The sequence below is a fragment of the Cuculus canorus genome, chromosome 14, assembly GCF_017976375.1.
Source record: "Cuculus canorus isolate bCucCan1 chromosome 14, bCucCan1.pri, whole genome shotgun sequence".
In the NCBI taxonomy this organism is placed as follows: Eukaryota; Metazoa; Chordata; class Aves; order Cuculiformes; family Cuculidae; genus Cuculus; species Cuculus canorus.
The window spans coordinates 14,881,835-14,891,816 of record NC_071414.1 but is presented as its reverse complement, the minus strand read 5'-3'; the positions used below and the strand labels follow the sequence as shown (position 1 = coordinate 14,891,816).

Genomic DNA, 9,982 nt, shown 5'->3' with positions numbered 1-9,982 from the left:
AGAGTTCACCCACCAACTGAAGCCCAACTAGGGACCACAAATCCCTGACATACCCTCCAAGCACATACAACCCTCACACAAGGCTGAACAGAGAAGCAGCTTCCTGATAACTGGGTTCCCTCTGCATCCACTTCCACCCCGTGCCCACAGAGCCCCAGGCTGCTTGGTGCTGCTGCACAGCCGTGCACCCCTGCCTGCAAATTGATCCTCCCTCCCAGCTGAGCACAAAGTTGTCTCCTGCCCCAGCACAGGCATAGGCAACCCCCAAACCAGATGCTGTGGCAGAGCCCAGCCCCGGCACGCTGCAGTGGTGCGTGGTAAGGGGGAATACCCCTGGTGGCACCATGGAGGACACGGTCCCTGTCCCGCATGGCTGAGCAAGAGGGTGACCAGTGAAGGAGTTGCTTTGACAAATGTCCCCATGCTCAGCCGTGGGAGCTGGAAAGTCCTTGTGACTGGCCCTTCTTGATGTGCAGAAAGTTAAGCCTCTGCAGAGCAGGAATTTGCAGGCTCCAGGCAGCATCAGGGGCTACACAGGATCAGGGCAGCTCCAGCCTCTGCTCTGTCCCTGGAGTGGACTTTAGTGGGCTACACACGACAATCCCCCCCCCCTCCGCACACTCTTGCTGCCAGCCAGGCTGGACCCACCCCTGGACAAAGAGCACCACGGGGATCACCGCTTCCAGCAGCAAAGGCTGCTCAGGCTTTTGGGAAGTTATCCAGAAATGGGACTTCACATTTTTCACATACACAAATCCTTGAGACCCAGGTAGACCAGAAAAGACTGCACCTTGAAAGCCAAAGCCACAGGTGGGCTCAACCCAAAACTCCTCACCCCACAGGGCTGCCAAACCCCCTCCTTGTTCCCAAGCAGCCCGGCACAGCCGTGAGCAAAAGGCTGCGATTCCCTGCAAGACGTGTGGAGCAGCAGAAGGGAAGGGCTGGGCAAGAGCAACAGCTTTCATCCTCCTGGGCTGCAGCAGGGGCTGCTCTGCGCCCCCCACACCAGTGCAGATCCCCCCAGCACACAAGCCACGAGCAGGTCCAGCAGGCAGGGGTCTTTCTTGCTAATGAGCTTTAATAGTGACCGTGTAGAGGGGAAACAGCCTCCAGTTTGGGCCACACCACCCACAGAGCTCCCTCTGCCACTGCCCCACAGCCCTTCCCCACGAAGCCCTTTGAGCAGAGGAAGCCCACCACCAGGACACAGAGGGGTACAACAGGCACTCGGCAGTGCTCTGGGATCACTGCAATCCTCCTCCACAGGGTTTATGGGTGGGAGCACAGAGGGACAGTCTGCAGTCACCTCCACTGAACCGCGCAATGCTCAGGTAAGGTTGTCGAAGGGGTGCAAGGCACTTCTGGGAATAGTGCAGCGCAAGGCACAGAAAAGGCACATGGGAGCTGAGAAGAGACTCATTCCCTTCCTCCCTTGGGAAACCGCAACCAAAGCAGCCCCCGTAACACCCATCAGGTTCATGGGTGCAGAGCTGGGCTGCAGCACAGCCCCACGCAGCCCGCCCAGGGGACACGGAGCCACGGGGTCCCCAATGCACCCGCTCCTCCCCACCCCTCACAGGGTCAGGTGGCAGAGGCGCATGGGCTCCACGTTGTCCCTCCCGTCGCTGAAGCAGGTGCTGAAGAAGGGACAGTATCTCTCTGCAGAGACCTGGTGGAAGGTGAAGAGGTGGGACATGTTCCCGGCATCAAAGAAGGTGACAGTGCCCTCCTGGCAGTCCAAGAAGACCCCCACCTTCCGGGGTGGCTGCCGGGGAGTCAGGCGCACCCAGGGGGTGGTGGTGGCCCAGTACTCCGTCTTGTTTCGCAGACGAAGTGTCCAGTAGCCGTTCTCTGGGCACAGCTTCACCTTTGCAGCACGGTCCACAGCCTCAGAGGCCACCCCCAGGTCCCACTTGGTTTTGCTGCCCACCCAGACCTCCCAGTAGTGCTGGCCACTGTTGAAGGTCTGTGAGCCCAGGACGTTGACACACTGACGGAAGCGCCGGGGGCTACTGGGGACGGGCTGGGCTCGATTCCTCTCTGTCACTGCTGTCAAGTCTCTGGAGAAGACCAGGTTGGGGTGGGCTGACTCGGGGTCAAAGGTGAGCGGAGCAGGAGCTATGGAGACAGAGTGTTTTACCAGTTGCATATTCCCTCTGCAGAGCCTCTCCAGCCCCACCACCATCCAGCACACCCAACCCTCACACCAATCCGCTCACCAGGGCAGATGGACTGCAGCATCTGTCTCCAGAAGATGTACTGCAAGGGGCCGCTGCAGCTGTCCCTGTAGTGCTCCAGGTTGAAGGCAGGCTGGGTCTCCATACGCACGGAGGGCCTGGGGCAGAAGGAGTGGCAGTCAACCCCTCTGCCATGCTGCTAGTGAGGCACACGGGACGAGCACGGCCAGGACTGCAGCATGCTACCACGTGCGATGGGTTTGGTAAAGATGGGACACAATCCTCTCAGGTGGCTTCTTGTTCTCCCTGATGCGGTGTTACCCCCAGCACAGTCAGCGGCTCATGGCAGAGGTGGTGTGGACCCAGACAGACCCAAGAGCACTGCTCATGGAGCGGTGAATCCCAACAGACCAGCACCCAGCACACCAAAGCAGGGCTCCTGCAGGGGTGAACAAGCCACCCCACTGCAGCCCCCAGGGAAGGAGGGGACAGAACCTGCCTGTGAGGAAGCTACTCACAGCTTCAGACAAACCTGCACCTCGGGTCAGTTTTGCAGCGCTGTGAGCTGTTAGAAGCTAAGACAAGGCACAGAAAAGCAAAGCACCCGGAGTCTGTGGCATCAGCCTTGCTCCTCCTTGCAGCATGCATGGCTCTTGCACTCACTCCAAACCAGCATGTTTCCACCTGCTCCTCCAGCCCAGCCATCTCAACACACGTGCTCTCTGGAGAGAGCACCCCCATGTACTGGCGACCAGCCCCCACCCAGCACAGCACCAGGAGCTCACTGAGCAATTTGTGATGTTTTTAAAACTCTAGATAAGATCCCTACCCGATGTGGTCCCAGCCAGAGACAGAGATAAGCCCTGTCTGATAAAAGAGAATCAGCTTCTTTCATGTCAGACACGTACCTGATATCCAGGCTCTCCACCTGCAGAAAAGGAGCAGAGAAATAGTGGTCACAGTTTGTGATTCATGCAGCTGCACAAATAAGCTCCCTGTCCTGTCTCCTGCTGTCATGAGGCGCAGAGAGAGGAAACCAACCTGCCAGGACCCCCACCCCAGGGAAAACCACACGGACACTGCAGCCAAGGCAATTTCACAGGGCTGACAGAGAGGAGGAAGGCTCCAGAGACTCATCACATCAGAGAGATCACCATATCCCTTGTGGCTAACACCTCCAGGATCAAAGGGAATGGGTAGAGAATCCAGAGGGATGGTAGTGAGACTGACTTCCAGGTACAGTCTGGTGCTGCCATTTAGGATTGTCCCCAACCTGAATTCAGATCTTGAAACACCCCTCAGCCTCCTGCGAGGGCCAAGCATGCTCACCTCCAGCAAAGACACTTCTTCCATCTTGCTCAAGGTCTGCTCTATGCGCTCGATGTCCCTCTGCAGCACCGATATCCCCTCTTCCAGCCGGTGGACATTCCCATGCAGCCGTGCCAGCACCTGCTCTTCCTTTTCGCTCAGCTCTGCCAGCACAGCTCTCTCCTGATCCTCCAGGATCTGATGAAGACGAGCAAACTCTGCCCGGATCTTGAAGTTCAGCTCCCCGGACACCATCTGAGCAGTGGGAAAAGGCAAAGATGAGTCTGGCAGCTAAAACACACAAATAGGTGCACAGGATGGCTGGGCCCATTAATGTGCTTACAGAGCACAGGAGGAAATTAAAGTCTCAGACATACCTACAACTTTTTGGATGGAGAACAGGACACAGAGACAACGTCCAAGGCTGCAAAGCCAAGAAGAGGGGAGCCAAGAAGCTCTACCAATTGCTCAGTCATCTTAACTAGAAATCCTTGCACACAGCCACAGTGGGAGCCCACAACCTTCTCCCACACCACCAGGAATTTGCTTGTGTGCAAGACTGCAGATCTTTTTCTTTTCTAGAGCTGCAGACTCAGCTGTTCAGATTAGTTAGGATTTATTTCACATCGTGCCAGGCCCCGCGCAGAGCTACCCACAACTGGTAACTTGCTCTTTTTTCTCTGATGTCTCCCATCTCTCTGGGCTCCTGTTTGTGTGGGAGAGACAGTGGAGCTGCACAAGCTAATCTTCATAGTTAAGGCTGATAAAATCCCATTCAGCTCTTTCCAGAGGCCACTTTTTTGCAGTTGTTTAGTCAGACAGCCAAGCCAACCTTATGGTGCTCTTACTGCTGCCTGTTTAGAAGAGGCAGCCAACAACTTATTTTCCTGGTCTTTAAGCTTTTAATCTCCAAGTACAACCTTTGCCTTCACTATTTTCCTGAGAAGCACTTCCCAAAAAACACATTCCTTTCTACCAGCAGGAAACTCATGTCCCCCAGAGACCATCAGAAGCTTCACCAGCTGGCGCAGCACCCCAGCCTCCCTTTGCTCTAGCAGGTGCTCGTGCTGACGCACCAGAACTGCAGAGGACATGCGTGGCCCCCCCTATTCAGATCAGGAATTTGCTCCTTTACACTTGAAATGTTTCTTATCCAGCTTTTCCACTACAACAGGGCACCAGCCATGTGTGCGTATTTGCTGACACTTCTTCACTAACCTCTAAGATCTATCCAAATTTGGCAGTGGGACACAGGTATTAAACAGGGCGTGCAGGGGGATCAGAGGCTCTGTCCAGTCAGAAGACAGTCTCCCATCAAGTTTTATCTCACCTCTGAACTACTTCTGCTTTCCTTAAACTCTCCTTCCCTTGCTTTTAATACTTTTATGCCACTCAAGAAGGAAGCACGGTCATCCTGTGGCTGTTGTTGCTTCACCGCACAGTGACAATTAGGCAGCCTGGTGTCACTCAAGCCTGGAGAGAGCACTCAGGCTCCTCACTTCTCAGAGCTTCACAGCGAATCCAAACATGGTCCTTGTGACAAGGCCACTGCCCTCTGAAGTGCCAACACTGCTGCTGACCCTGCTCCTTAGCTTTGCTGTCACTCTTTCAGACAGACAAGAGGATTTTAGACCTTCCAAGAATTAACTCTTTCAGAAAGCAGCAGCGCTGCAGGGCTGGAAGAAGCTGCTCAACCAGCAGCTCCCACCACTCATCCTGTCTCAGCTCTGCTGCACCAACACAATTCATAAAGGCTGCGTGAATGAGCACTTAATGCCTCTTCGCAAAGTTCAGATCACTACATAGTTATTCATGTAGATTTTTACAGGCAGTTGAGCTAAATCTGAACTGAAGTGACACACAGATCGTCTACGAACATTAACACAGAAGCTCTACAAAAGGCAGCCACCACAGAGCATTACCATCAGGTCACAGATATCTTCCTGCGTTGCATGCTTCCTCCGCAAGAAGTTCTCCATCTCCTTCTGACGAGCTTGCAAAGCATCTTCCAGGTGCTTCTGCAGGAACAAGGAAAAGAAGGTGAGGAGACCACTTCACTACTCTGCTGTGATTCGGGAACAATCCCAGTTCCTGAAGCTAGCATTAGAGGGAAGCTGCAACATGATTTCTTACAAAGGCAGTGATGAGAAAGCAGCTGATGCACAGGCTAGAGAACTATATATGAGTGCACATAATGAAACACATTTATTTTTAAGACTGGGAGCTCTAGCCTGGGATGTTTGCTTGCAGAAGGTTTAAAACCTGTGTGGTGTGAACTGACTTGTGTAGGGACTGGTCCCGCAAGCAGCACACGCAGCACCAGCAGCCCTCACTCCAGGCTGCTGGGCCCTACGTGACAAACAACCAGACTGTGACAGAACTTGGGGACAGCAGGGAGGGAAACAAATGCAAGAAAACAGTGTGCAAAAGACAGACAAATATTAGGAAAGAGGGAGAGAGAAGGAACTAGGAAGAGACACAGATGTCATGGCACGAGGCTCAGGTGACGCGCACACACAGGGCTCACCCGAGGGGGCACCGACTGCAGGAGGGGGCGATGGGCTGGCGGCACAGGGCTCCCGCAGCTCCCACAGCCATCTCCCCGAGCTGGGCAGAAGGCACTCACCCGCATCTTGTGCCGGTGTTCCACGGAGCCACAGCGCCGCACCTTCTCCACCAGCCCCAAGAGCAGATAATGGGTGCGGAAAGCCCGGCTGGGGAACTCGCGGCGGCACTGGGGGCAGGAGGGGACACGGGTGCCGCTCTCCCAGTAGCCCTGGATGCAGGCCTTGCAGAAGTGGTGCATGCAGTCCAGCATGACGGGCTCGCTGAAGAGCTCGAAGCAGATGGCACACGTCAGCTCCTCCCGCAGGCTCCGGTCCTGGTTTGCGCCAGCCATCCCTGCTGGCACACGAGTCCGACTGTGAGTTTCTGGCCACCACCATCCCCGACCTCCCTTCGTCCTCCTCTCTGGGCCAGAGCAGATCCTGCCTCTCCGCCCCGGGGCACAGCGCCGTTACCAACCCTCGGGCAGGAGGTACCGCACCGGGTCCCGCCCGGGGTGCACCCAGCCCCGGAAAGCCCCAGATGCTGGGAATTACAAAGAATTCCCGGCAAAGGGTCAGTCCCGTTGCAGGAAAAACACCTTTCTGCTTCCTGCTCCCTCCGCAGAGCTGCTCGCAGAGCCTGACCGGGCGCCCCTGGCCGGGACCGGGGGACACCGACAGCCCCGCTGCAGCCCGGGGAGCCCCGCACCCCGTGCTCGGCCCTTGCACTCTGCGGCCGTCGCACCGCGCAGTCCCCGCACCGCGCAGCCCCTTGAACCGCGCACCCCTTGCACCGCGCAGTTTCCGTACCGCGCACCCCTTGCACCGCGTAGCTCCCGCAGCGCGTACCTTGCCCCCCGCAGCCCCCCCCACGCAAGCCCTGCCCGCTCCGCTCCGTTTCCCGAAGGCTCCGCGCTCCCGCCCCGCCCGCAGACCGACACCCGCCCCGGCCAATCGCCGAGAGGCCCCGCCGCGCTCCCGCCCGCTCACGGGATGGGGCTGCGAGGGGGCGGGGCTCCCGCGGCGGACGTGACCGCGCGCGGGGCGGGGCGGGAGCTGGGGCCGCGAGCGCCGCCCGTGGACGAGCCGGGTACTGCGCGGCCCTGTGGGTGGTGTGCGGCTCTGCGCGGGTCGGGGGGGCATTGGCGGCATTGCACGGCTCTGCATGGCATTGCACGGCTCTGCATGGCTCTGCGTGGCTCTGCGTGGCACTGCATGGCATTGCAAGGCATTGCACAGCTCTGTGCGACTCTGGACAGCTCTGCGTGCCTCTGCACGGTTTGCATTGCTCTGCGTGGCAATGCACAGCTCTGTGCAGCTCTGCACGGCACTGCACGGACCTGCATAGCACTGCATGGCATTGCACAGTTCTGCACGGCACTGCACAGCTCTGCATGACACGGCACAACACTGCGCTGCTCTGCACTGCACAGTTCTGCATGACACCGCACAACACTGCACGGCTCTACACTGCACAGCTCTGCACGGCACTGCACAACTCTGCATGGCGCTGCACGGCATTGTAGGGCTCTGCACGGCACTGCACAACATCGCTTGGCCACTGCACGACTCTGCATGGCGCTGCATGCTGCACAGCACTGCACAGGACTGCATGGCTCTGCACAGCTCTGCATGTTGTTGCACAGCACTGGATGGTGTTGGAGGCATTGGACTGCACTGCGTGGCTCTGTGTGGCTCTGCAGGGAGGGTGTGGGCTGCTGTGAAAGTGCTCTGAGTCCTCTGGGTGGTCAAGCAAGTGGCATCTGGGGACATCAAGTTCAGGCCATGCCCTAATGTGCTGCCAACCAAACACAGTTGTTCTGGGGGCTCAGGATCTGCTCCAGCTCACTGAGCAAGTTTGGCTGCACCCTCAGGCTCCAGTCCCTGTGGTGGCAGTGGAACAGGGATGCTCAGTCCCCGCTGCTCACAGGTGCTGGGCGACAAGAAGCACTCGCTGGGCAGGAATTGCTTCCAACAGGCTGAATCCACTTCCATTGCAGCCCTTTACCCCTCTCCACTGCACAACTCAGCAAAGAATGGGACCCCTGGGAGTGTCACTAGGATGGTGACACCAGGACCTAAGAATGACACAGGTATCCAGGGGCAACTGGACAGTCTCCACGTAGCTGTAATTTAATGCAGAAAAACCTCACTCCCCACATTCGCAGAGTTTTGTGCTTCCGGTAGGTTGGATCTTACCGTGTGAACGGGCCAGGGCTTGCGAGGAGCAGTGACCGCTGCCAGCCCAGCGTGCTGCAGCCACCATGCGAGTGCGTAGTGCCTGCGCAGCGGAGAGCGGCTGCTGTTACACGTCGTCCTCCTGCTATGCACCAGCGATCTCTGAGAAACTGCTGGCTTTGAATCGTCTGCTTAGATGCATCTTTTTTTGAGAGGGAAAGAGCTTCATCATCCATGTCTGGCTCTGATCTCCTGGCTTTGCCACCGCTCCTCAAAGAGGCATTACAGACTATGCATAAACACACGCATGAGCCGGCCCAGCCCAGGATGCAAAGCCTGGAGGGAGCCAGGCTGCTCCCTGACTCATTGTAGCTTGCAGCGCTATGGTCCATTATTTGTGTGGCTCTGCACAGAGGTAAAAGCATCAATAATTGCTTTTTGCCAGACATCTGGAATGTGCCACCAGAGGTTATGTTCCCCCAGCAGCCTGAGCCATCAGTGCTGGGAGATGTCCCTGTGAATCAAGGTCTGCACTGTGTTTGGGGAGCTCATCCCTCCCTGTGGGGCTGCTTACGGGGTCCAGGGAGGTGACAACCCCAGCCTGCACCTCCATGCATCCTGCGGCAGCTGCAGACCTGTTGTTTGGAGAAGGTGAGTCCCTCTGTAGCCAGGTAACAAAAGCTTCACCCTTAAACAGCAGAATTTGAGATAGCTCAGCTGATGTGGAGCTATCAGCCCCAGCTCCTCTGTTAGCCCAGACGGAGCCTGGTCCTGGGCAGTGTGTGCAGTGTGAGCAGCAGGTCCCCCTGCTGCGGTGGATGCCCTGCCTCCAGGTGCTGGCACGGGGCTGCGGGATGCATGGAAGCAACGCTCTGCACCAGGACATGGCACTACCAGCTGGGTCCAGGTGCTGCAGGACACCCAACAGCACCCATGGGAGTCCCGGACCCCCTGGTGTCTTGACTCAATTTTCCCAGATAACTCTTCTTGCTGCTGACAGGACCAATTGTCCATAGCTCATCACCTTTGCAGGTTTGAGGTGCAAACATAGGTTTCGGAGCCAAAGGAGGGGCAGCATCATTTTACCATGCACAGTACTAATGCATCAGTCACAGAATAAAGTTCTAATACAGGCAGGGATGTCCTCTTCATGACCATTTAACTTTCTGGGACATCAGCTACGAGATCTAAAGCTAACGGTGAGTGGCAGTCATCTCCCAATGAACATATCTCCTGTCTGTAGATTGAAAACACACGCCAGAGCGTCCCCTGGTCTCAAATTCTTATTTAAGTGCTCCTGGCATCTCCTGTCTTTCAGCACTCGCTTCAGTTGGCAATGTAATGTTTTTCTTTCTTTTTTTAGCATATTCCTCTCGGGAGGCTCCAAGCTCTGGGCTGGGACCTGAGAACGCCGTATTTGGAGAGCCTGATTATGCACTGGGGAGATGGAGGATAACACGGATCAAGAAGAATCTGGCCAAAATCTCATGGCTTGGGTCCAAACTCCTTTGCGATTCTCAGCTCTGTGCAGTAAATACAAATTCTTGGAGATGGGTATCAGGCATTGTTTGGCCATACAGAAGGAGAGAGATGAAGAGAGGAGCATGGTGGGTCCGGCTGCTGCTGGGGGCTTCACCAGCTCCCACAGATACCTGAGTGGAAGGAGAAAAAACTGCTGCTTAGCACTATCAGTACTTCGTGTCAGCTCTCCAAACGCAGGCAGAAAAGCTTGACAAGGGTTGAGAAGCTTTGCATTTTGCTTTCCTTGTTTCA

General features: G+C 56.5%; 1 protein-coding gene across 2 annotated transcripts; it reads right to left on the bottom strand.

The window, feature by feature from the left end:
- Nucleotides 1–1,298: 1,298 nt before the first annotated feature.
- LOC104059935 (zinc-binding protein A33-like) lies at nucleotides 1,299–6,939 on the bottom strand. 2 transcript variants are annotated; one of them, XM_054080023.1, is made up of 7 exons: nucleotides 6,881–6,939; nucleotides 6,112–6,386; nucleotides 5,408–5,503; nucleotides 3,507–3,740; nucleotides 3,086–3,105; nucleotides 2,220–2,335; nucleotides 1,299–2,118 (listed from the first exon to the last, which is right to left on the bottom strand). In XM_054080023.1, the coding sequence occupies exons 2-7, from the start codon at nucleotides 6,382–6,384 to the stop codon at nucleotides 1,574–1,576; spliced, it is 1,284 nt and encodes a 427-aa protein (XP_053935998.1). In that variant the 5' UTR covers nucleotides 6,385–6,386; nucleotides 6,881–6,939; the 3' UTR covers nucleotides 1,299–1,573. The 2 variants fall into 2 exon arrangements, with proteins under 2 accessions (XP_053935998.1, XP_053935999.1); XM_054080024.1 differs by having other exon boundaries at nucleotides 6,842–6,899.
- Nucleotides 6,940–9,982: the final 3,043 nt, after the last annotated feature.

Excerpts from the sequence above, each read along its gene's own strand:
- LOC104059935 (XM_054080023.1), bottom strand. The coding sequence starts at position 6,384 with ATGGCTGGCGCAAACCAGGACCGGAGCCTGCGGGAGGAGCTGACGTGT. Across the intron at positions 3,741-5,407 it reads AAGATATCTGTGACCTGATG|ATGGTGTCCGGGGAGCTGAA; the intron begins GTAATGCTCTGT and ends CCCACTGCTCAG. Across the intron at positions 2,336-3,085 it reads GTGGAGAGCCTGGATATCAG|GCCCTCCGTGCGTATGGAGA; the intron begins GTACGTGTCTGA and ends CTTCTGCCCCAG.